Source organism: Oryza brachyantha, chromosome 7, assembly GCF_000231095.2.
Source record: "Oryza brachyantha chromosome 7, ObraRS2, whole genome shotgun sequence".
Classification (NCBI taxonomy): Eukaryota; Viridiplantae; Streptophyta; class Magnoliopsida; order Poales; family Poaceae; genus Oryza; species Oryza brachyantha.
The window spans coordinates 2300879-2323231 of NC_023169.2; the positions used below are offsets into that span (position 1 = coordinate 2300879).

Sequence of the window (22353 nt, forward strand, 5' to 3'; positions counted from 1 at the left end):
ATAGCAATTAGTACCATCTGGTACCAATTAGTATCATCTGCTTCTCTCGTCCAGCTAAGATCATATCCTATAGTCGCCATGTTTCTATTATTAACTAGTTCTCTGTTTTGTATTATTGATCACCTTTACTTTGTTCTAAGTCAAACATATCATTTTGTAAAATATATAAATATTTTTAACGAAATAATTATGCAATAAAAATATATTCGATGGTAAATTGAATTTATTTACTGTTGTATATATTCTTACATTTTCTATATAAATTTGGTTAAAATCAAATATTATTAACTTAGAACAAATCCAAAGTAAGTATTATTTTATACTTGTGACCACCGGTAGACTAGCGATGTGGTAGCATGTGGTTCATGCGGAGGCCTTGGTGTGAGCTTCTTACCTAGTACACATATCATTCTATCAATTTTCGGTGAAATTATTATTTGGTTGATAGTTTTTCTCCGGTTCAGTGAAAAAGTGCGAGTCTCTGAACCGGCCGAGTCTCTGATGATTGTTTTACCCGTTTGAACCTCTGGCCGGCCGGTTTTAATAACTGGTGTTTTCACTTGCCCGTTTTTGCCATTGCTCCGTGCGGTTTTGTGTATTGGGTCGGGTCAACGGGTGAAGTGGATGGATGAACCCGTTAAGATTGTCGTTTTCATTTATTTGTACTTTTTTTCCATGGAAAATGGTTGGACAAATGGTCTGGGTGTTTTATCGATCCACGTTTCTGTCTCTTCTTGTCTATTAAAAAAATATTGTTATTCTTTTTCACATTTTGTGTCCTGTGGAGTGTGACCATTCTTGGATGTTCCTTGATTCATTGGGTTTGGGCATATGCAGTACTGGACTAGAAGATGCCTTTAAAGACAGCAACATATATATCAACTAGTATATTTTCATCTATTATGTATTAATTTTGGGATGTTATCATAAGTTTTATTTGAGAAACGAGGATGAGAAACATATGTAAGACAATGATAAAAAGGAAACTGTAACAAAGTTGCATTCTCATTTTTTTTCCTTGACTTTGAAAATTAATATTTATGGTACATTTAAATAATGGGATTATAAGTAACATTTCCTAGATTCTTTTACATGTTGATTGAGTGCTCAAAACTCAAAGCCTTGTTGACTAACCACAAATTATGTATTCACTATAGGGTAGGGTGTCTATCCTCCTATAAGAGTACCCTATAAATTTAGCGATTAAGAAAACCAAAAATTATCTATTGATTGGGAGAAAGATCATGCTGAAATTTCAAGCATATAAATGTCCTGTTCAAAACTAACGGGGATTTTGGATTTTTACATACATACTTTCTTAGTTGCTAAACAATATGTTTTATACAAATAAATTCCCATATAAAATTTCTTATGTGAGCTTTCTGAAATAAGGTTTTACCTTTCCACTTGTACTAGTCAATTCAGTCGTTATTAACCTCAAATAGCTATGATAAAGATAAAATAATCCTCCAGCCTTTTAATCTTGGCAATCTCTAGCACAACCAACTCACCCCTTTTGAAAAACAATGTCTTTCCCTGCAGAGAGAAAAAGTACCACTTCCGTTTCATAATATAAAATGTTAGACTTTTTTGTTATAATAATGTAAAATATTTGACTTTTTTGATTACAATGTTTTTCTTATTTAAAAATTTAATACAAATATAAAAAATAACAAGTCGTGCTTAAAGTTCTTTTAACAATAAAGTAAGTTACAAGTAAAATAAATGATGTTTCTATAATTTTTAAATATGACGAATGATCAAACTTTACAAGTAAAAAAGTCAAACATCTTACGCTATGAAACGGAGGAAATAAAAAAATTGACCAGAATATTTTTTTTCAAGACTACCAAAAAAAATGTAAAATCTAGTAGAGAGATATTTCCTCCATGCAGTCCAAGGAACCAGTGGCTCTGAGCATTCTACCTCGATTTCCTACACTCCTCCAAGCAACTCTCTCTTCCACCTTCCAACCTCTACAAGAAAAAAAAAACAGCACGAGAAAGATCACTCCAGCTCGTGAAAGATCGCGGGGCAAAGCTCCACGGGCATCCCCCGAGCTCGCACGCTCGTCGGCGGGCGCGGCGGCGGTCGAGCATTGGTTGATCTATCTGACCGACCGCGCGTGGCGTTCGATCGTCGGGAGGGGCGATGGCCGGCAAGGTGGCTGCGCCGCTCGCGCTCCGCCGCGACGTCGTCGTGGTGCGCGGCCATGGCAGCCCGCTCGGGCGGCCGCGGCGCCCGGCTCCGGGGGGCGGGCTGTCCGGGCTGTGGAGCAATGGCGCCGGCGGAGGGAGGCTCGTGGCGCCGTCGTCGTCGTGGCCGGCGCGGGCGCGCGGGAAGAACCGGTCCGGCGGTGGTGGGCGTAGCGCGACCAAGGACGACGAGCGCGCGGAGAAGGAGCACAAGAAGGCGGATGAGGCGGAGGCGGTGCTGATCGTCGACGGGGAGGACGACGACGAGGTGCTCGACGGCGACGATCTGTCCGGGTTCAGGGGCCTGGTTCTTGATCTCTCTTACAGGTGACCTTAACCTGATCCGATCCGATCATATATCACAAAAAGCTGCAAACTTTTGTTTTGGATCAAAATTTTGAAGTAATTGTGTTAAAAATAAAAACAATTTGGAGTGATTTCTGTAAAAAGAACATTCTCTGTGAAATTTTGAAGGCCTGTGAACGTTGTCTGCTGGAAGCGTGCAATCTGTTTGGAATTCATGGCGAAGGTTAGCTTCTCTGATGCCAAAAATCATTTTTAACTTTACCATCATTCATTCCAAGTTCATAATTTGGACCTTGATCTGATCAAATTCAGCCATCATTTGTACTCTCAACACATGGTTAATATGGTGATCATTTTAGCTCTGCAGGCCGATGTACTGGAGTACTATGATCAGACTGTCTCCTCACCCAGTGGATCCTTCTACATCCCTGCAGTTCTCAGGGTATGCAAGTGAAACACCAGAAGATGTATCCTTAGATGTGATGAATTTGTTTTTAAATCTGATGCAAAGTTCGAAATTCTCTTGCATACTCTTGAAAAGAAAAGCTCATGCTACTAGTACTCTTGTTTCAGGTTCCAGAGCTGCTTCAGGTTGTAAAGAGAAGACGAGTTAAGCACAGCCTTAGCCGTAAAAACATTCTTTACAGGGATGGATTTATTTGCCAGTAAGTAGTATGGCATATTTGCATTGTTGCACTAGTTTGATTTCATCTTGTAAGAAAGCAAATAAAGTTAGATTTTTCAGGCCACTGGTTTTACTGGGCATCATTTTCAGAATTTTTTTCTAATTTCCTTCGATTAAGAAATCAGCTGATCATTATTACACCATCTGCAGGTATTGCTCCTCTCCTGATAATCTAACAATTGATCATGTCATTCCGACCTCACGCGGCGGCAAATGGGAATGGGAAAACTTGGTCTGAATCCTTACTGTTTCTACCATCTTCTGCTACTGAAACAAGCAGATCACTAGAACAGAAGTATAGCAATGTTATTAAAAAAAAAGATCTGCTTATTGGTGGGCTGCATCTTTGAATTCCCTAGGTGACTGCATGCTCAAGATGCAACTCCAGGAAGGGCCAGAAGACGCTGGAGCAAGCTAACATGAAGCTGCTCAAGGCCCCCAAGGTGTGTCATGTTCTTTCTGATCTTGATCACTGCAACAGTGTGAATTGGGGCAATCAGCTGTCAAAAAGTGTGAGCAACAATTACTGAATAACACTGCAGGCGCCAAAGGAATTTGACATCCTGGCTGTACCATTGACAAAAGCTGCATTCAGGACACTCAAGAGGAGCCAAGGGTTGCCTGAAGAATGGCTGCAGTACCTAGCCAGGCCATCTCCATGATCACCGGCTTAAGAACTAAGTTGTAGCCATGATTGTCAGTGTATATATTAACTAGGCTATTCAGCCGAACATCACCTCTGTTCATCACAGATTCTATACATGCCTTAACTCTCAGTAATAAAACATGATTCTGACTCGAACACGATTAGATATAGTTAAGCTGGGTGCAAGACAATGGAACAATGAAAATTTCGCAGCCTTGAACCAGGCAAATATTTTACTAATACCCTTGGCAGGAAGACAATGGAAAGACAAAAGTGTACAAACAGTACGCTGCATCAAAATCCACAACTACATTACATCAAAGCAATAAAAGAAAATAAGTATTGGAACAAAAGAGTAAATTTCTTAATTGAATTCCCAGGTTTAAATACTCTTGACATCCTTTCAGGTTCAGACACCAAACATACAAAAGAAAAACTACATCTACCCAACGGAAAGAGATCAGAAAATAAAAGAAAAACCGCTCAAACCAATGTTCCATCATTGAAAACCAAAAGTCCCAAACCTCTACTGCTATCCGCACATCTCACCAGACAATCAACTAAACGTCTAGCTCCTATGAAACCAGCTCCAAGTCCTAACCAAAAAGCAATGGAGAAACTCACAAGGAAACTCAAATGGATCTTGAATTGCCTCGATTGCTGCCTTCCCAACCTATAAGCCCTTCACCTTACACCACCCCTCTGTGGCTGAAATAACGAGAATAGACTTAACAGACACTCAATTCAGCCAACTTTTCATTTGCCAACTGAACATCTTCTGGTGTAACACCATTTAAAGAAACGGCCAACACACTGTTCTCTTTCCCATCAACTTGTCCTGCTTTGCCATGAGGCTCTTTGTTTAAGACAGCAATCTCTACCTCGGTTGTTTCCTGCAATTTAGACTTCACAGTTAACAAGGCGTTCTCAGTGCCCACAGCATTAAGAAGCTTCTCATCAACAACCTACAGCACAACAAAGCACCAGTCATAAGTGTTCAAGAAAGCCACACAACTTATCAAAGCTTTCATAAAAGAGATGAACTAACAACTTTATCTTAACAACTTTGGCAAATTAGACTACTCAAAAATCACAAACTACAAATAAAGGAAATTCAATGTTTTCACTCGCAGCCTGGAAGGAGTAAAAAACAAGCTACAGTTGCTTGCTCAGTCACACAGCAAATAGTGCAGCATTTCATATGCCACAGGATTCTATAGTTCTATCATGCATTGTATGGCCATACAAACACAATCAGCACTCAAGTTTAAATTTAAACACCACAAAAGCACGAGCCAAGAAGTTCCGTACCTTCGTCAGTTGTTGATGCTTTGCTTTCCTCTCTTGCATCATCTTCTCACGGTTATCATAGAAAGCAAAGTCATCCAGTAACGATGTCTTGCAGATATGCTCCTTGAAAATCTTAAGCACTTGAAGCCCTTGCTCAAGTTTCACCTGTGGCCACAACAAAAGGCGCAAAAGCTCAGTTAAGTACTTAGTACACAATAATTCAACAAACAAATTAAGAATGCATCCATGGTGGCACGATGGAGAAATACCAAAAGAATGCGCTAGAAACAAAAAAAAAAAAAAGAATACCTCATGAGTATCTCTGCAATTTGTGACTGGTTTGTTCTCATTGTTTTCAAGAATGATGTGTTTCAGCAAGCTGTTTGGAACATCCTTCACAATGTGCCACTTTACAGGGAAACAGCCAGTCCACTTGTCCTGTTGCCAGTGTTCCACTGTCTTGTTAAAATCAACACGGCCCACCATCTCAGCAAGACCCACAAACTGACCACTTGCGTTCACCTGGGAAGTAAGAAGCAGCCAGCATAAGAAACAGGGAAAATCTTCATGGCCAACTATAAGAAAAAACAACTAAATTGATAAAACTTACGGAGAAAAGAAGGAAAACAGAAGAATCATTTGATTTTTCTTTGGCCTCCTGATAAGCGGCATCAAGCTTTTTATTACCATTGGAAGTGCTAGCCCAAACATTATACTTGATGCTCTTGTGAACATCATCCTCACTGTATGATTTGATGATGAAGAATTTAGCATCTGAGTATGTTTCCACAAAGTCAGCCTGATTATACTGGTCCTTCATGGCATCGAGCGAGCTGTCACTAACTGAAAGCTCTTGTCCTTTCACAGGTGCAACAGTAGCTCCAACTCCCTGTTGGCTATTCAAAAGGCCACTTCTTGGCCCTCTTCTTAGCTCATTAAACCCATCCAGATTTCCATTCACATAACCATAGGATCCATTACCTCTTCCTCTGGGATTGTATTTTCCGTCTGACAGTGCATTCCATCCCCCGTAGAATCCAGAACTATACAGGTGTGATCCATACCATAGTCCAGAGCCATATGAACTCCCATTGTATCCATACATTCCACTAGCTGAGTAAATCGACGGTGGTGCCAGAGGAGAAGTTGGTGTCTGCAGACCCTACAAGGGACACTCCAAAAGTTAAATATGCAAAAACCAAACTCCGCATCTGGGTTAGCTTAATAACAGGGGACATAAGCTAAAAAGTAAGAAACTGAATTGTGTAATAAAACCATGTCACACCAATACACCATAATATGATGCCAAATAACAGAACAATGCAAGACATTCGCTATAAAATGAAAATAAGATTTTTAGCAAATAACAGAGACATGGCAGCACACGTTAAGAAAATATGACAAAATTGATTGAATTAAAATGTTTTCATCAAACATAAATGATGGCAAAACTCACCATGAGATGAGGATATGTGTTCTGATTCCTTGACTGTCCTTTGCTTTTAGAATTGGAAGTTGTCAGAGAACGATTGCCACTGGGGAGTTTTTGCTGCTTGCCAGAGAAAATTTGACTACTGTAAAATGGATAAGTTGATCGGTTAGTTTGGTTCTGGTAGTTACCAAAACGCCCACTAGGTCGGCCATAGGAACCATTGGAACCTGGAGTATTCTGGCTTGCCTTCGGGAGCAGGTTTGTCTTTTTCTGACCTTTCAGACTATCCACACCATTAGCAGAGACATCCCCCTGGGGCAGTGCATCTGCATTTTCAGTTTTTCCATTGTTTGATGGCTTGCCAGTGTTACTCTGTTGTTTGTTGTATGTCGACTGGTACTGATAATGCTGAGATCCATACATCTGACCATCATGTCCTGGAGTTGAATAACCATACGGAGAATAGCCATAGTACAAGTCCCCATAAGCACCCTGAATCAAGCAATAGAACATTATCATTCTCAACATGAATTAACTTGAACATATGGACATCAACATTATTTATCTCACACTGTGAACAATGTATCAGGTTAGGATAAAATTGTTACTGATGGAGGTGAAGCACAGTAAGAAAAACTCACAGCAGTTGGTGTCTCTGCACCATCATGGCTCAAGTATGTGGAGTACTCTCCCCAGCCACCATAGCCTATACATTTACACAAACATAGATCATTTCAAACTTTGAACTAGCAGATTTGTAAAACATATAACTACCAAGGTATGAACAGAAAAACTCAGGTGCGTCACCTCCATAGAGATAACCCGGATACGCTCCATAGTACATGGCAGCGTCCTTGTAATTCTCCACCCGCGGTGCCTCTGTGGCTGGCTTTGGGTTCCCATCAGCCACTGCCACGCTTTTTGCCGGAGCCTCCATCAACTGCAAGATAAATGAGAAGCTGAACATTTTTCTCCTTGCATGATCATATGCATGAATTGTGTTCTTGATGCATATGCATCTGGCCAACTGATATGCTACCAGATTTGCTGCAACACCCTAAGTACCTAATGGCAAGGGATTAATCCTCTCAGCTAGTGTAAAAGCTTGTCGAGCCTTTAACAGCAAAATAACAAGAACAAGTGGAGCGGGACAGGCGGTGAGAAGGGAAGTAGAGGCGGTGCTGTATGTGAGGGAAAGCATACTAGTATTGAATTCCTATGGCTTTAGCACGCACTTTGGGCTATTGGTCCTGCCACTTCGCATTGCCTCCTTTCAATCTTATCTTATCTTTGTGTAAAGATGAATAGTTCCTAGTTTCCACAGCGGTGTAAACTGAATCTCACTAAAACTCACACTCCCATCCACCTGAGAGATGAAGGATTATCAGGTTAACAATCCACATCCAGTAAGTTCCCAATCAAACAATCAACTTCCACCTCCACCTAAAAAACATCAACTTGCTCCAACAAAACACCCATCAGGATAAGGATAACGATGGCAGTTCATGGATGCAATACTCAAGTTCACACCCGCACAGGAATTTAGGGCAATCACCATCCGAAAACATTGACAGAAAAAGGAGGAGATCAACACAGCACTCCCGATATTTACTACACAAACCACAGAGATCAAAACCAACTACTAAACGGTAAACCAAGCTAGAAGAGATCGCCATTACCAACCCAGTAGCTAGACACGCAGAGGATCGCAATCCCAAACAAGCCATGCGCTTAGACTAGCCAAAGCAGAGATCACCAAACCCAACAAACACCACAGGTTTATCAGAGAGCCACGAGACACAAGAAGCGAGGGCGCGCAACAACTCACCAACCAGAGGAACGCGAGCGTCAGGCGGGCGGGGCGGCAACGACGGGGGGAGGAGGCGGCGGCGACTGGCGGCGCTAGATGCGTCGCGGGAGTCGCGAACCTTTGCCGAAATGGCGAGTGGCGGCTAGGGTTTTTGAGCTGAGAGGCGAGCGAGCCGCGGCTACGTCGCTAGGTTATAAGTGTGGTGGGTGATGGGCTGCTGCCGCGTGGGCCCGTGGTCTGATGGGCCGGGCTGCGAAGAGACGGAACTGGATCTTCGACCCTTTTTTTTTTCATTTCTGTACTTGTCTTTATTTTATAGCGTAGGATTGTAGATTCTGATGCGATTGTTTGGTTTTTTCGAAAAATAAGTATTTATAAATAAAAATAATTTATAAATAAATTTATGTAAAATCAAGATTAGAAAATAAATTTTAGGGAAACCCAAAATCAACTCTAGATTAAAGTTTAAAGATTTAAATTTTGATTTATAAGCATAAGTGAAAAAATATAGGATTGAATATATCTATATATGTGGATATATTTTTTAGTATTTATATAAATTTAAAAATTATATTATGTAACAGAGGGAATAGCAAGGAACAATCTTAATTATCGGTAATTATAAGTTGTCAAAAAAAATTATCGGTAATTCTACATGATCTCTTGATTTATTGCCTTCTGCAAGAAGCGTGATCTAAATACAGAAAACCGTTCCTGTACAACAAGAAAATATTTGGTACAATTGTAAACTTGTCACTAGTTTAAAATGTTGTTGCAAAACTATCACTAGAAAATTATAAAATACCACTATAATTACGTGACATCCCTGCAATTTAGAAAAAATCAGTGACAAATTTACAAAAGGCCCAAAAAATTTTGTTGCCCCCATGCATTTTTTCTAGGTTGAGAAATTGGAAATGTTTTGTTTTTTCAATTATGTAAGTAAAACAGGTCCTCTACAACAAAGTTGACAACTAAAAGAAGAAAATTGCTTATCATTTTGCTTATCAGCTAAAATTTAAATTTTTAAATATAAGTTGATTTTAAGTTTTTTTTATCGTAGTTAATGTCATATGTTTTGTTTTTCAATTATGTAAATAAAACTGGTTCTCTACAACAAAGTTGACAACTAAAAGAAGAAAAATGCTTATATTTTTTTCTTATACTTATGTATCAGCCAAAATTTGAATCTTTAATACTAACTCAAAATTTGATTTTGAATAGCGTGCGACAGGCTGATGTGGCGCGTGACACGTAGGATAGCGTCCGGGTCCCACCACTCGGAATATATTTGCCTCGATCAATTTTAATTTTGATCTCCATCGCCGAGGCGCGCGTGTGGCTGTGGCTCGAGTTCGTCGTCGTCGTCTTGGCGCCACCACACCACATAGCGGGAGATGAGCCACACAAGCGTCTCCTCCTCCGCGCGCGCCTCCGCCTCATCTCCTCCACCGCGCGCTCGCCTCGCCTCGCCAGCGCCAGCGCCACCATTCCCGAGACGCAGGACAGCGCGAGCACCCGCAGCAGCAGGAGCACCCTACCTTCAGCTTGATAGCCCAGCTGCCATGGCGCTCGCCCACCAGCTGGTCGCCAACCGGCCGCTGCTCCCCTCCCAGGCGCCGCGCGTCGGCGCGAGGGCCAGCGCGCGGCCGCCGCTCCTTGGCCGGGACTGGGCGCTGCTGCGGTGGCAAGGCACGCGCGCCGCCGCGGAGAGGAGGACGCTCGCCGTCGCCCGGGCGTCGGCGTCGTCGTCGTCGTCCTCCTCCTCCTCGCAGACGGAGGCCAAGTCGGAGGGCGGCGAGGCGGCGACGGCGGCGGCGGAGGGGGAGGAGCAGCCGTACGAGGAGTACGAGGTCGAGATCCTGAAGCCGTACGGGCTCAAGTTCGCCAAGGGCCGCGACGGGGGCACCTACGTCGAGGCCATCCTCCCCGGCGCCTTCGCCGACCAGACCGGCAAGTTCACCGTCGGCGACAAGGTCCTCGCCACCAGGTCAGCCCTTGCACCAATTCACACACACAACGAGCAACTAGCTTCTCTCCAGGAACATCAACTGATCAAGAACACAATCAATCCACCCACTCATCATTTCGCAGCGCTGTATTCGGGGAGGAAATCTGGCCGGCGGCGGGGTACGGCCAGACCATGTATTGCATCCGTCAGAGGGTTGGCCCCCTCTACATGAAGATGGAGAAGAGATATGGTAATTGCTACGAACATTTGTTACGACTCATTCTTTGCAAGAGTTGTAAAAAAGTTGGGAAATTTGAGGTGAGATAGATTCAGACTCTGAATGCTTGCTAACTGAAGTACTGAACTGAATTCAGGGAAATGGGATGGTGCTGCTGAGCTCAGTGAGAAGGAGATCATCAGGGCTGAGAGGAACTCTGGGGTGATCAGCAACAGGGTGAGAGAGATCCAGGTTAGTGTGCACACATCAAGAAACACAAATTCTGTCCCTTTTGATCTTTTCAGTGTCACTCATAGGATCATGCCAATAATGCATGGGAAATTGTGTGCAGCTGCAAAATTACCAGAGGAAGATGGAGCAGAAGATGCAGAGGGAAGAGGATCTTCGCATGGGGCTGAGGCTGTACAAGTCAGTGAACACAGCTCTTGAAATGCTGTCCTGAAATTGCTTTAGGCCTTGTTTATCCCAAATTTTTTTTCAAAAACATCCCATCGAATTTTTGGATACCTAAATAAAGCATTAAACATGGATGAACCAAAAAACTAATTACGCGGTTATGAAAGAAATCTTGAGACGAATATTTTGAATCTAATTAGTCCATGATTAGCCATAAGTGCTACAGTAACCAGCATGTGCTAATGACGGATTAATTAGGCTCAAAAGATTCGTCTCGCGGTTTCTAGGCTAGCTGTGAAATTCGTTTTTTCATTCGTGTCCAAAAGTCTCTTCCGACATCCAGTCAAACGTTCGATCTGATGTTTTTGCCAAAAAATTTTGGCAACTAAACACCACCTTAGTTCTGGGATCTGTTGACTTACATTTTTTCCCCTGAAAAATTGACTTCAGGGATGGAAAATATGAGGAAGCATTGGAGAAGTTCGAGTCAGTTTTGGGATCAAAACCTGAGAGCAATGAGTCTTCCATAGCCAGCTACAATGTTGCCTGCTGTTACTCGAAGCTCGACCGGGTTCGGCATTTCTCTTATTACGAAGTAAAAAAATCTGCAAGTCTTCTTCTATGTCCATGAACTCATCCGGATGCTTCTTTCTGCAGATACAAGCTGGCCTATCTGCGCTGGAAGATGCTCTGAAAGCAGGCTATGAAGACTTCAAGGTAACCAGAGAACAACTCTTGTACACTGCAAACATACATTCTTCATGACTAGTGACACAGCTTTCTCGATTTCATGAAGAGGATTCGCGCCGACCCAGATCTAGAGAACTTGAGGAAAACTGAGGAATTCAACACCCTGATGAACAAGTACGATGAATCATTCATCAATGAGAATGCTATCAATGCCATCAAATCCTTATTTGGGTTCAACAAGAAATGAGCAGCTGAACTGGCCATGGTGGTAGGAGACACTGCATAATTTTCTCCAGTTGCAATTGCACACTTCTGGAGCCTGCTACTGCTAGGCTATAGCACTTGGCAAACACAGTTCAGATTTTTCTTTTTCTCCCTGCCGCTATTAGCTCACACCAGTAGTTTAGCTATTCTTAGTGAGATCCTACAGGAAAGGTTTCAGTCTTCCCTCTTGCTGTAAACCATTCGATGGAGATAACACTTTGTAAATTCAAGTAACCAAATGTAAAGGAAATATATTATGATTATGCTCCTAAGTTTATCTCAAATATGTTGTACACAAGTTGAAATTGTGCAACTGGTTCTTAAAAACAAACTGTAGTAGAGTCAACTTGGACTATTGGCCAACCATCCTTCTGATTTACCATTCCCACATGAGACTGGATTAGCCTGATACTATCACTTATTTTCTCAGTCAGGCAATGTGATGAAAAATCAAAATGGCACATATTTAAGCAGAGTGTACAACTGCATTTCACACGAGGAGCCATCAGATAAAAGATACCTGCATACTATGATTCAGCAATCTGTCAGTCTATGTGAGAATCAAACTTGAATCAAACTTCTGAGGGCCTGTTTGCGCGAGGAATGTTGAGAAATTTGATTTTCAAATTACATAAAACAAATACTCATAAATAACAGAGCGAGTTTTACGTCTGGAGTTAACTGTCAGGTCAAATTATTAGCATAGTTCTTTTCCTGAACAAATAAAAAAGAAACTGTGGTGGAACATTTCCACATCGATTATTCCAATGTAAAGCAAAGAAACAATCGGATACCAAACGGGTGGCAAACAAAATCAGCAGTCAAGTTCCCTCAGAATTTTTGCTGCGTCTTCAGGAAAAACTGGATTAATGTAGCATCCACTTCCAATCTCAAATCCACCGATTACACTCAACTGGGGCACTATCTGAAGGAACCAGTGTGTGTAAGGCAGACAGGATGTCGAAACTCCAAATGGTGCGCTGTGTATCATAAAGTTGAATGGAAGGTCATTGAGCTGCTTAGACAACTTTGCCAGCATGGTCCTCAATAAAGACCCAAGATCCAGTGCCTGCAGACATCATTGCGATCAGTTAATGGCTTAATGCAAAGTATGAGCAAGCATGAAGTTAGGAAATGGACAAACCAAAGAACAAGCAACAGGATTAGAGATTGAACACTGCCAAGATTGCTACAGAGCACATCAACACGGATGAAGTAGAACTCCCAATCTCATTTACATAAAGGAGAAAGAGAACACAGAAAGCATCCGTAAGCATTGAAAAGAACAAAAAAAGGTAAAGTAAATTAAGGTGGTTTACCGCACAGATGGTTTACATAACATAGATAACACAGTATGGAGTGATCGGAGCTAGATGAGAAACTCATAAATTTCCACACAGGGATAAACATGTCATGTACTGCTTGTGGCTGTATGAAATAACATGGCACATAAAATAGCGGTAAGATAATTAAAGGAGTGACTATTTAATAGCTAATACACAACTTTTACAGCTCAGCATTTATCGGGATTTTGAAACAGTTTGTCGATTTCCATACGATAAAGAAGAGTAAATGCGAAACACTGGATAGTGGATACTGATTTCTGGCAGCAGCATAGGCAGATCACAAAAGTCATCAAGATATCTAAGCACCCTAAATCAATCAAATCAATAGCTGAAAACATATTGCATTATTGCCAATGCATGAACTATGGTATAAACAGTCAATATAGACACCTTGCTATTTACATTAACTGGGCATGCAGGCATTGAATATTTAACTTGGTTGGTCAAAGTCCATGTTTAACAACTTAAACTGCCATTATATCATACACATTGACACTTGAGCAATAGATGGATGAACTTACTTCAGCAATGAATTAATGACTCGTGTTAAGCGATGAACATAATAGAGCAATACAAGCAAGGAAGAAAAAAATATATATAAAGTGTGAGTCACAACTTATAAATGAAACTGTAGCATGAAGCCACTAAACATAGTATGCTGATGGTACATAAAAAAGAATCAGGAATAGTCCATACCGTATCCTTGTCTATTTCATGGAAATAGGAACTATGATGTCGGGGAATAATCCATATCTCAAAAGGATATGATGCTGCAAATGGGACAATTGCAGAAAAATTGTCTGTTTCACTGACCAAAATATCCTTGGACTGGAACTCACAAAGGCTGCACTTGCCAAATCTCTCAAAAACCTCCTTCATGCAGTTAAGCCGAGTGGTAACAGAGGGAGGGACAAAGGGAGTTCCTAACATCTGGCTGTGTGAGTGTGCCATTGAGGCCCCAGCAGATGCCCCGTGGTTTTTAAACACCTGGTCATTTTCATAATAACAGAGATGCTTGAGCTCAATTCAAGGAACTTAGAAAACACATAGCAGCTAACAATACGGATAAATAAGGGCCCTTACTGTTAACCATGTATTGGATCAGAACAGAACCAACAAATTCATGGGGATGTACAATTCAGAACCATTTATTTGCCAATATGTAACTGATACAAAAAAAATGGAGCCTTGTTTGCAGTTTAGTTCAAGTGATATACTTCATTACCCAGTAGAGAATAACAACCGCAAGCTTTTACAGAAGACAACTGAATTCAATAGGTATGAGTGTAAAGCTATAGAACCTTTGTGGTTGTATTAGCCTTTTTCTAGCATTGTACAGCTGTATTGTAAAACATCCTCTACAAGTGATCAATGTGTTGTCAGTTACCGCTTTCATTAGTAGTAAGCTGGATTAATTTGTAGTTTAGTCACTGACACGGTCTTTAATAAAAGAATATCATCCATAAGTTTCTATGGTATCCAATAAAAGTCGTTTATAAGTAAACTGTGTGAGAAGTAAGAACATGAAACTTGTTCACAGTGCAACCATCCAACCTATCCCCTTTCCTGTTTCCTCTGGTGGTAAGTACCAACCAACCATGAGAGATTCCTCAAACTGCACTTGTGCACAAAATGTTCATGCTCTGGAATCTCTGCATATAACAGTCAATATATGCAAGCTACAACTGGGACATGCATGCGTAATACTAGGGTGGAGCTTTTCACTTCACCTCGATGACTGGGAATGAATGGCTGCCAGCCAGTCAAAGGCAAGAGCAGGCAAGATATCCAATGTGTCAAAACAATCGCACAAAATATTGACATTTTCTGCTTTCTTTCCAAAACTTACTGTTTCCATGTCAAGGAAGGGACTCCTACATGCAATGGTTTGTTGCATGCCCAAGAAATGAACAATACTAAAGCATAAGCAACATACTAAGTGACAAAAACTACTCCAGTTACTGGCACTCCACACTCACCTTGTGATCCCTACTAACCTATAAAGTTCTCAGCAACTTTAGCATTTAGCAACCAACCAACATGTCCAAGACTCCAATCTTATACAAATGCAACATAGAACAGCGGGAACCATTATTTTGTTATTATGTTTTAACCTAGAAAGTGCGTGATTATTGTCCATTTCTGTTAACCAAGAAAGGTGGACTTAGGGCTCAGAAAAGTGCCCTGCAAAAGGTACATATCAAACACCATACAACCTGATTGAACTATCATAATACATATCAAAAAGTGCCCCATTGACCTATCAGGCACCATGCAATCTAACCTTAAAACAAGGACCCATACAGATCTACCAGGCAAGAAAACTATCCATGGGAATAGTGGAATACATTATCTGTAAAAACATAAAGCCTTATGACCCAAAAAAAAAAGATCCCAAGTTCCCAGCATATAATTTCATTCACACGGATGGGCAAATGAGCAATTTATGAAATACAAGGTATCAGATAACGATGGGAGTTCTGCGCTTCAACTCTATACCATTTTCATATCACCACAAAGTCACATAAGGGCCATATAACACATATACAATGCCCAGACAATATGACTGAATCTCCCTGAACCAAGTACTCATTTTCTCCTCAATAACTGTATCGTCAAGACGTGAACTAAGTCACTAGTGATTTCTAATTTATTTAAAGCTTCTGCCTACTACTTATCTAGCAATCAATTATCATCCTTCAAATGTGGAAAAAAATAATATTTGTTCGTTCGCAATCTTCCATTCTTCTCGGTTATCATGCTCTCCAGTGAACTTGTCATCATTTGCCTAATGACCCAGACAGCAAAAGCGCTAAATTCAGCAAGCAAAACTCTCTACCTGTACATACTTCACCGCAGGATGCTCCATGAGCTGCCGCACGCGCCGCGAGTACGCGAGCAGCACGTCGCCGACCCCAGCCGCGTCCAGGTCCCACAGCCGCACGTCGTGCCGCGGCGTCTCGATGACGACGTCGTGGAACCCGAACCCCACCACGGCGCGCTCCCCGGGCGTTGGCTCCCCCTCCTCCTCCGGCGCCGGCGGCTCGGCGTCGCGCCGCAGCGCTGGGTACAGGTTCTCGATGACGCGGATCCGCCAGGGCGACGCGTCGGGCGGCGCCGGCACGCGGAAAATCTCGGGGGCGCACTCCGACTCGCGGCCGTAGCAGAAGGGGCAGGACGGTTTGGGGGCGCCTTCGCCTCCTCCTCCGGCGGCGGCGGGGCTAGGGTTGGCAGGCGCGTGGGACTTGAGGTCGGTGGGGCGCCGCGACCGCGCCGGCGAGAAGACGACCCAGCGGCCGAACACGGCGTCGCGGCGGGCCTCCGAGGTTCTGGGAGCTTCTGCCATCGCCGAGCTCCCGCACGGTGGAGGTGGATGCTGGTGACGCGTGCGCCGGCGGTGGCGGTGGCGGTGGCTTCGCCTCCACTCTTCGGGAGTGGGAGACGGCTGGGCTGGAGGCTGCAGGAGAGGACACCTGTACCTAGCACGTGGGGCCCACTCGTCATAGTTAGCCCGGCGAACTGCGGTTCGTTGCAGGCTGACTGGTGGGGCCGGGCCGCTGTGTTGACTAGTCTTCCTTCACTGTGGGGTCCCGGTCATAAGAACATCTGGAGGTGTGTGTGAAGTCAAGTCACGAGGCGCAGACCGTTGAGATGTTTGGAATTTGGAATTCCATCGAAGAATCTCATAGCAGGCAGTTCAAATTCATATGAAATTTGTGCTAGTATAGAATTCAAAGTTGTCTCCTATAAATTTCGGAATGGATGAACCTATCTAGGAGTATGTGAACACAACATTGGAAATTTGAAAATGACAGAAACAATGTTCTACTATTGGAGAAGATGATTGATGGAATAATGGTATGTGTTTGTGCTTTCGGTCATTCGGTGGTTGCCTTGTGCGGTTACACCAGTACCAGGAGAACTATTGCGCATAACGGATCGATCAATCTTATACATGCGTGGTTGATCACTCATGTCGATATGACATGTATACGATATATTTCAGTGAAGAGAATTATCTTCTAGTTAGTCCATGCCTAATGATGAGAGCTGACATGTGGCCACATATGGCTAGTTTATAACCGAGCCACCATAGTATTTGGGATTGAAGCTCTACAGAGATGCACATGTGTCGCATAGGCTCTGATACCTCAGACGTGGGGGTTGATGGCCCATTGACGAGGGAGATAAAGTGGCATGACGGATGATGACAGTGTTGCCTCACCGCGGGCTTGCTCCTAGAGACATTACATTCACATCCTTATTGCGCGAGCATAAGGAGGAGCACGAAGAAGTAAGGAGAGCACCGTTGAAGGATATCCTGTCGGCGTAGAAGGGGACACTTTTTTAGCAAACCTGGTTGCATCGAATACTTTTCTTTTTTTTCCTTTTTAATCTTTTTGATTTCATTGAATATTTTTTTATCAACATGCTTTCGAAGTAATATATGTTTGGAGTTGTGGTAACTAAAAGTAAGATAGACTTTGAAGTTGTGGCTTGGTAGGCTATTGCTCATGCGCTTGAGTAACTTTGGTCATTCGCTTCCGATTTATTTGAGCTCATCTAAAACCACCATGGGTTGGGAGCCTTATGGCTAGTAGTGGCCAGACCTACTGAAGCTACTAGTTTAGTCTACTTGGGTTAACTATGCCATTAGCTAGTAGAATTTGATATTATATTTGTTTCATATTATAAAATGATATGATCTGTCCTAAATTTATACGAGTGCTAATGAATTTAGATATATATATATATAAACATATTCATTGATCTATACATAAGTTTATATATAACCAAAACATTTTACAATATGAAATATGAGGAGTAAGTAAATATTAGACTATTGGCTTTGTTTTTCATTGTACGTCACTATGCACATATACTAACACACATATATGAGCGCAACCTTTTAGCATGTTTAAAGGAACAAATACCATTGGTTAATACCTTGACCTCGCGATTATTAAAAGTAGGAAAATGATAGTTGTACATAAACTTGTTTAAAAAAATCTTAGGAAAACTGATATGGCACAATGTGATTGATTTTTTATTTTTTAACTAGACACCAATTAAATCTAATGGTTGAGATATGGTAAGATTTTCTAGCCACACCCAAGTTCATATGGATGTTAAGGAATATGTTCATATATTGATTTATAGATAAATCTAGATAATTTAAGAAAGTCTTGTAATATGGAACAAATACATTAGTAAGAGTTTAATAAATATATTTTAGTACGCATAGCATTATTCTTAGAAGTACATATATGTGATTCACTAAGATTGCATGCATGTGAACTTAATATTAGTAAAAATAAGACTTGAACTCTAGCTAGTGAAATTATGTGTAACACCCCAGATATCGACATATCGGACAATTCTACACCAAAAACCTATTAACTTTAAAACTGTGTTGTAAAAAGTGAAGATGAATGTTTCTATGCCCAACCCATCCATGTCTGGGATTTTATACCTAAAACCAAATGAAACACAAGAGTGAGTAAAGAATACTCAGCAAATACAATATGGAACTAGGGAGAAAACCAGTACATCATTTACAAAGAGGGACAAATCAAAATAAAATTGGTTCTTTTCGAAATCAAGTCAAGAAATAGTAGTTCCCTCCCGAGCATACATGGGTATCATTTAGCATTACCGTCAACCCATGAGTAGAGACAAAGCAATGTGCATGCACCTGATTAGCGGTTGTTTAGATGGAGCTAAACTTTTTATCCTCATGTCACATCGGATGTTTGGATACTAATTTGAAGTATTAAACATAGACTAATAAAAAAACTAATTTCATAAATGAGTGGTAATCCGCGAGATGAATTTTTTAAGCCTAATTTATCCATAATTAGAGCATGTTTACGGTAGCATCACATAGGCTAATCATGGATTAGTTAGGCTCAATAGATTCGTCTCGCGGATTAGTCCAAGATTATGGATGCGTTTTATTAATAGTCTACGTTTATTGTTTATAATAAGTGTCCAAACATTTGATGGGACAAGGGACTAAAAATAAGTCCCTTGTCCCAAACACCACCTAGGCCGCGTTCGGCTGGCCTTGCTAGTTACCTAATTAACCTCCTCATTTTTCACACGCATGTTTTCCAAACTGCTAAACGGTGCATTTTTTGTAAAAATTTTCTATAGGAAAGTTATTTAAAAGAATCATATTAATCTATTTTATATTTTTTAATAATTAGTAATTAATTAATCATGTACTAATCTATTACTATGTTTTCTGTGTTGGGTAAGTTAACTTACCCACCCCTATAAATGAACGCAGCCCTAGGATACATCAAAATATGAGAACAATCTTGTCTTCTACATGTGTTCTCACTTCCAAACTAAATCAATGTCCATGTATATATATGTGAAGTAGTAATTTTAACACATTGACATGTTATGTCAACTAACTGAACTTTTGAGAGTAAATAAGTACAAGGTTCCACACATTGAACAATTCACCAGCAATTCAGCAACCTGCAAGTCAAAAAAAATATGATTTTGAAACTACAAATAAAAATATATCCATGGGTAAACCTCCTGCAATGGAAGTTGGACTGAGGACTGAGTATCATATGTCTTGAGCGACATTCAATCGAACACTTCCTGGGCAAAAAAACAAAAGATGGTCTGCAGTAAACTAAAACTTCCACTAATATTTGAAGACTAAATCAAAGAGTGAAGGGGAAGGGCGAAGTGACTGAACCAACATCGCCTTGGGCAACTTTTCGGAGGTCCCAAAGCATGTTTGCTTCCGGGAAGTTGGGACTGTGGACAACTGAACACAACAATGATAGACTAGTGGTTATGTGAGTCATGTGTATGATTGGTAGATAGAATTGTTACTGGAAGATATGAGCCGTTAGATTGGGGGATCTGACGACTACTGATTAAAGGAGGATTTATGGGTACGATTCGTGGGTGGTTGTAGAAAAGAACCAAAACCGCATCTTTTAATAGTAGTATAAACATGATATATATGGTTAATTGGTAGTAGAATATAGGGTGTAACCTATAAATTGCATATTCATACAATGGACAATGGTCATCTATAAAATTTTTTAGGAAAACCATTATATTTTTGCTAAATTAGAGATATACCATCCTGACCCACGAGTCATTGACTTGTGTGTGCCCCACATGTCAGTGATATACCAATGACATATCTTTAACTTTGCAAAATCATAATTACACGGTTGCAAATTTTCCAAAATTTTATGGGACATGCAACTTGACCTTATACTTTAACTATACGCTCATTCATTTACAAGTGTAGGCAGCTAACCAGCAGATCGCCACCTTCACATCGAATGAGATAAAATACTAACCTTTGTGTTGGCAACAACAAGGTTCAAGAATCGTGGATATCAACAGCAACATAGTAGTGGTGGTGTTGTAGGCCTACATGCAACATAAGACACAACACTTGGAGGACGGTGACCACGAGTGACATCAACAACCTGATTGCATTAATAGAGATCAATTAGTTCGCATAGCCTCCTCCTCGATCGAGAGCAAATTGTAGCAATATCGGTAGAGAGAGTAAATGCATGGAAACCACACCAAAATATCGATTAATAAGAAGCCTATTAGGATTTTAATTACTAACATTGCAACTTACCAAGTTGAAAGAGTTAACAAATGGCAAAGTCAATCGATTTAATTACTCACACCTTACAGGAGCAAACCAAAACAAAAGCCATAGACAAAAGACCGATTAGGCAAGGTAGGAGAAACTACTTACATGACCAAGTGGGCTATTTTGAAAAGAGGATTGGATGATGAACAAGTGATATGGATCCCATATTGTTGTTATCCATCATATATCACTAAGCTTGTTGTGGTGGACTAGGATGCCACAATAGGAGGTTAAGGTTGTCTGCGCTAGGGATATCGAGCGATAAACTACAGTAAGGAAGTGCTTTTGATACCCGGCACCAAGTACCACTTCTCCTTCCTAGGACATGACATACAAATCGACTATTTGTAATCAGACTTGGAGATGGATCAAATATGATCGAGGATGATGGTCGATGACAACGCTCCGGACGGAGGCGCAATAGTAGGCCCCAACGAGGTTAGCTTATGATGCTAAGAACAAGGGCTTTGGATTGAGATCGGCGATGGCAAGCTCTGGATCATGGGTAACGATGGTGAGGTGTAGGCTTCTAGCTCGCGGTGCAAGTGAAGAGGATCCCAACCTTGTCAGACGGTGAAGCGGATGTGTCAACTAGCTCCCTATGCCACCAAGAGATGGGGGGCATGGTTGGTAGGGATGGGGGAGCAGTGGCAATAGGGGCGGCAGAAGAGCAATGACCACTATTGGGATGAGGTGCTATGGAGTAGTGGATCACATGCGCTATTAGGGGAAGGAGTGCAAGACATTTTCTAATGCGTGTGTCCTGCGTTGCATTTCAATGCACATCATTGAGTATCTAATCTAAACCATTAGATAAGAGGATTGAGCGATTGAAAATGGCCTGGGTGAGTTTTGTGTACGTTTCATTGGGTAGACTTAAAGAAAGATACAACTGCTATTTTTTATATATTAGTACAAATTAAGATTGTAGGATCTTTCATGTAACCATATTGTGAACCAAATCAATTAGAGATGAAAATCTCTAATAAACTTCCACAAACACTAATATCATGCCAACCATGTTAATAGCAATATACACACTAACTATTTCCATAAAAGACAAGTGAAATATGGGATCTTCCCTCGAATCACAGCCACAGGATCGACATACTATGAATGTTATTTCCATTACATGATCTTTCATGCTATGATATCATGAACATAGACAATTAAAATCCTATAAATTCATGACACACTTTTGTAAGTATTAATACCATGCCAACCACGTTTTATTATAATATCCACACCAATCGTATTTAATAAAATATTATCATATCTACTTGATGCAGATAAATGAAATCCATGACCTCCCATTGTTGTTAAAGAACATATCTACAATATTGCATCGTGAACATCTTCCTTCCGTTACATCTTTCACGACACCATATTGTGAACATAGTCAACTAAAATCCAATAAAACCATGATAAACTTTCATAAGTATTAATGTCATGC

At 41.1% G+C, this 22353-nt stretch overlaps 4 protein-coding genes across 4 annotated transcripts; 2 read left to right on the forward strand and 2 right to left on the reverse strand.

Annotated features, from left to right (window-relative positions):
- Nucleotides 1-1921: 1921 nt before the first annotated feature.
- LOC102718936 lies at nucleotides 1922-4002 on the forward strand. Its single transcript, XM_006657425.3, has 7 exons — nucleotides 1922-2522; nucleotides 2670-2724; nucleotides 2869-2943; nucleotides 3075-3166; nucleotides 3337-3418; nucleotides 3546-3629; nucleotides 3729-4002. Exons 1-7 carry the CDS (start codon nucleotides 2152-2154, stop codon nucleotides 3846-3848), a joined length of 879 nt encoding a protein of 292 aa, XP_006657488.2. The 5' UTR covers nucleotides 1922-2151; the 3' UTR covers nucleotides 3849-4002.
- A 172-nt stretch (nucleotides 4003-4174) lies between these two features.
- On the reverse strand, nucleotides 4175-8512 carry LOC102719216 (YTH domain-containing protein ECT3-like). Its single transcript, XM_006657426.3, has 8 exons — nucleotides 8383-8512; nucleotides 7362-7494; nucleotides 7196-7260; nucleotides 6579-7046; nucleotides 5733-6284; nucleotides 5432-5644; nucleotides 5144-5287; nucleotides 4175-4797 (listed from the first exon to the last, which is right to left on the reverse strand). Exons 2-8 carry the CDS (start codon nucleotides 7489-7491, stop codon nucleotides 4561-4563), a joined length of 1809 nt encoding a protein of 602 aa, XP_006657489.1. The 5' UTR covers nucleotides 7492-7494; nucleotides 8383-8512; the 3' UTR covers nucleotides 4175-4560.
- Nucleotides 8513-9763: 1251 nt separating this feature from the next.
- LOC102722785 (protein MET1, chloroplastic) lies at nucleotides 9764-12193 on the forward strand. Its single transcript, XM_006658250.3, has 7 exons — nucleotides 9764-10354; nucleotides 10459-10565; nucleotides 10690-10784; nucleotides 10885-10961; nucleotides 11400-11520; nucleotides 11607-11666; nucleotides 11746-12193. Exons 1-7 carry the CDS (start codon nucleotides 9930-9932, stop codon nucleotides 11884-11886), a joined length of 1026 nt encoding a protein of 341 aa, XP_006658313.3. The 5' UTR covers nucleotides 9764-9929; the 3' UTR covers nucleotides 11887-12193.
- Nucleotides 12194-12416: 223 nt separating this feature from the next.
- Nucleotides 12417-16709, reverse strand: LOC102723069 (ADP-glucose phosphorylase). The gene is made up of 3 exons (XM_006658251.3): nucleotides 16089-16709; nucleotides 13946-14236; nucleotides 12417-12972 (listed from the first exon to the last, which is right to left on the reverse strand). The coding sequence occupies exons 1-3, from the start codon at nucleotides 16593-16595 to the stop codon at nucleotides 12718-12720; spliced, it is 1053 nt and encodes a 350-aa protein (XP_006658314.1). The 5' UTR covers nucleotides 16596-16709; the 3' UTR covers nucleotides 12417-12717.
- Between the last annotated feature and the right edge of the window lie 5644 nt (nucleotides 16710-22353).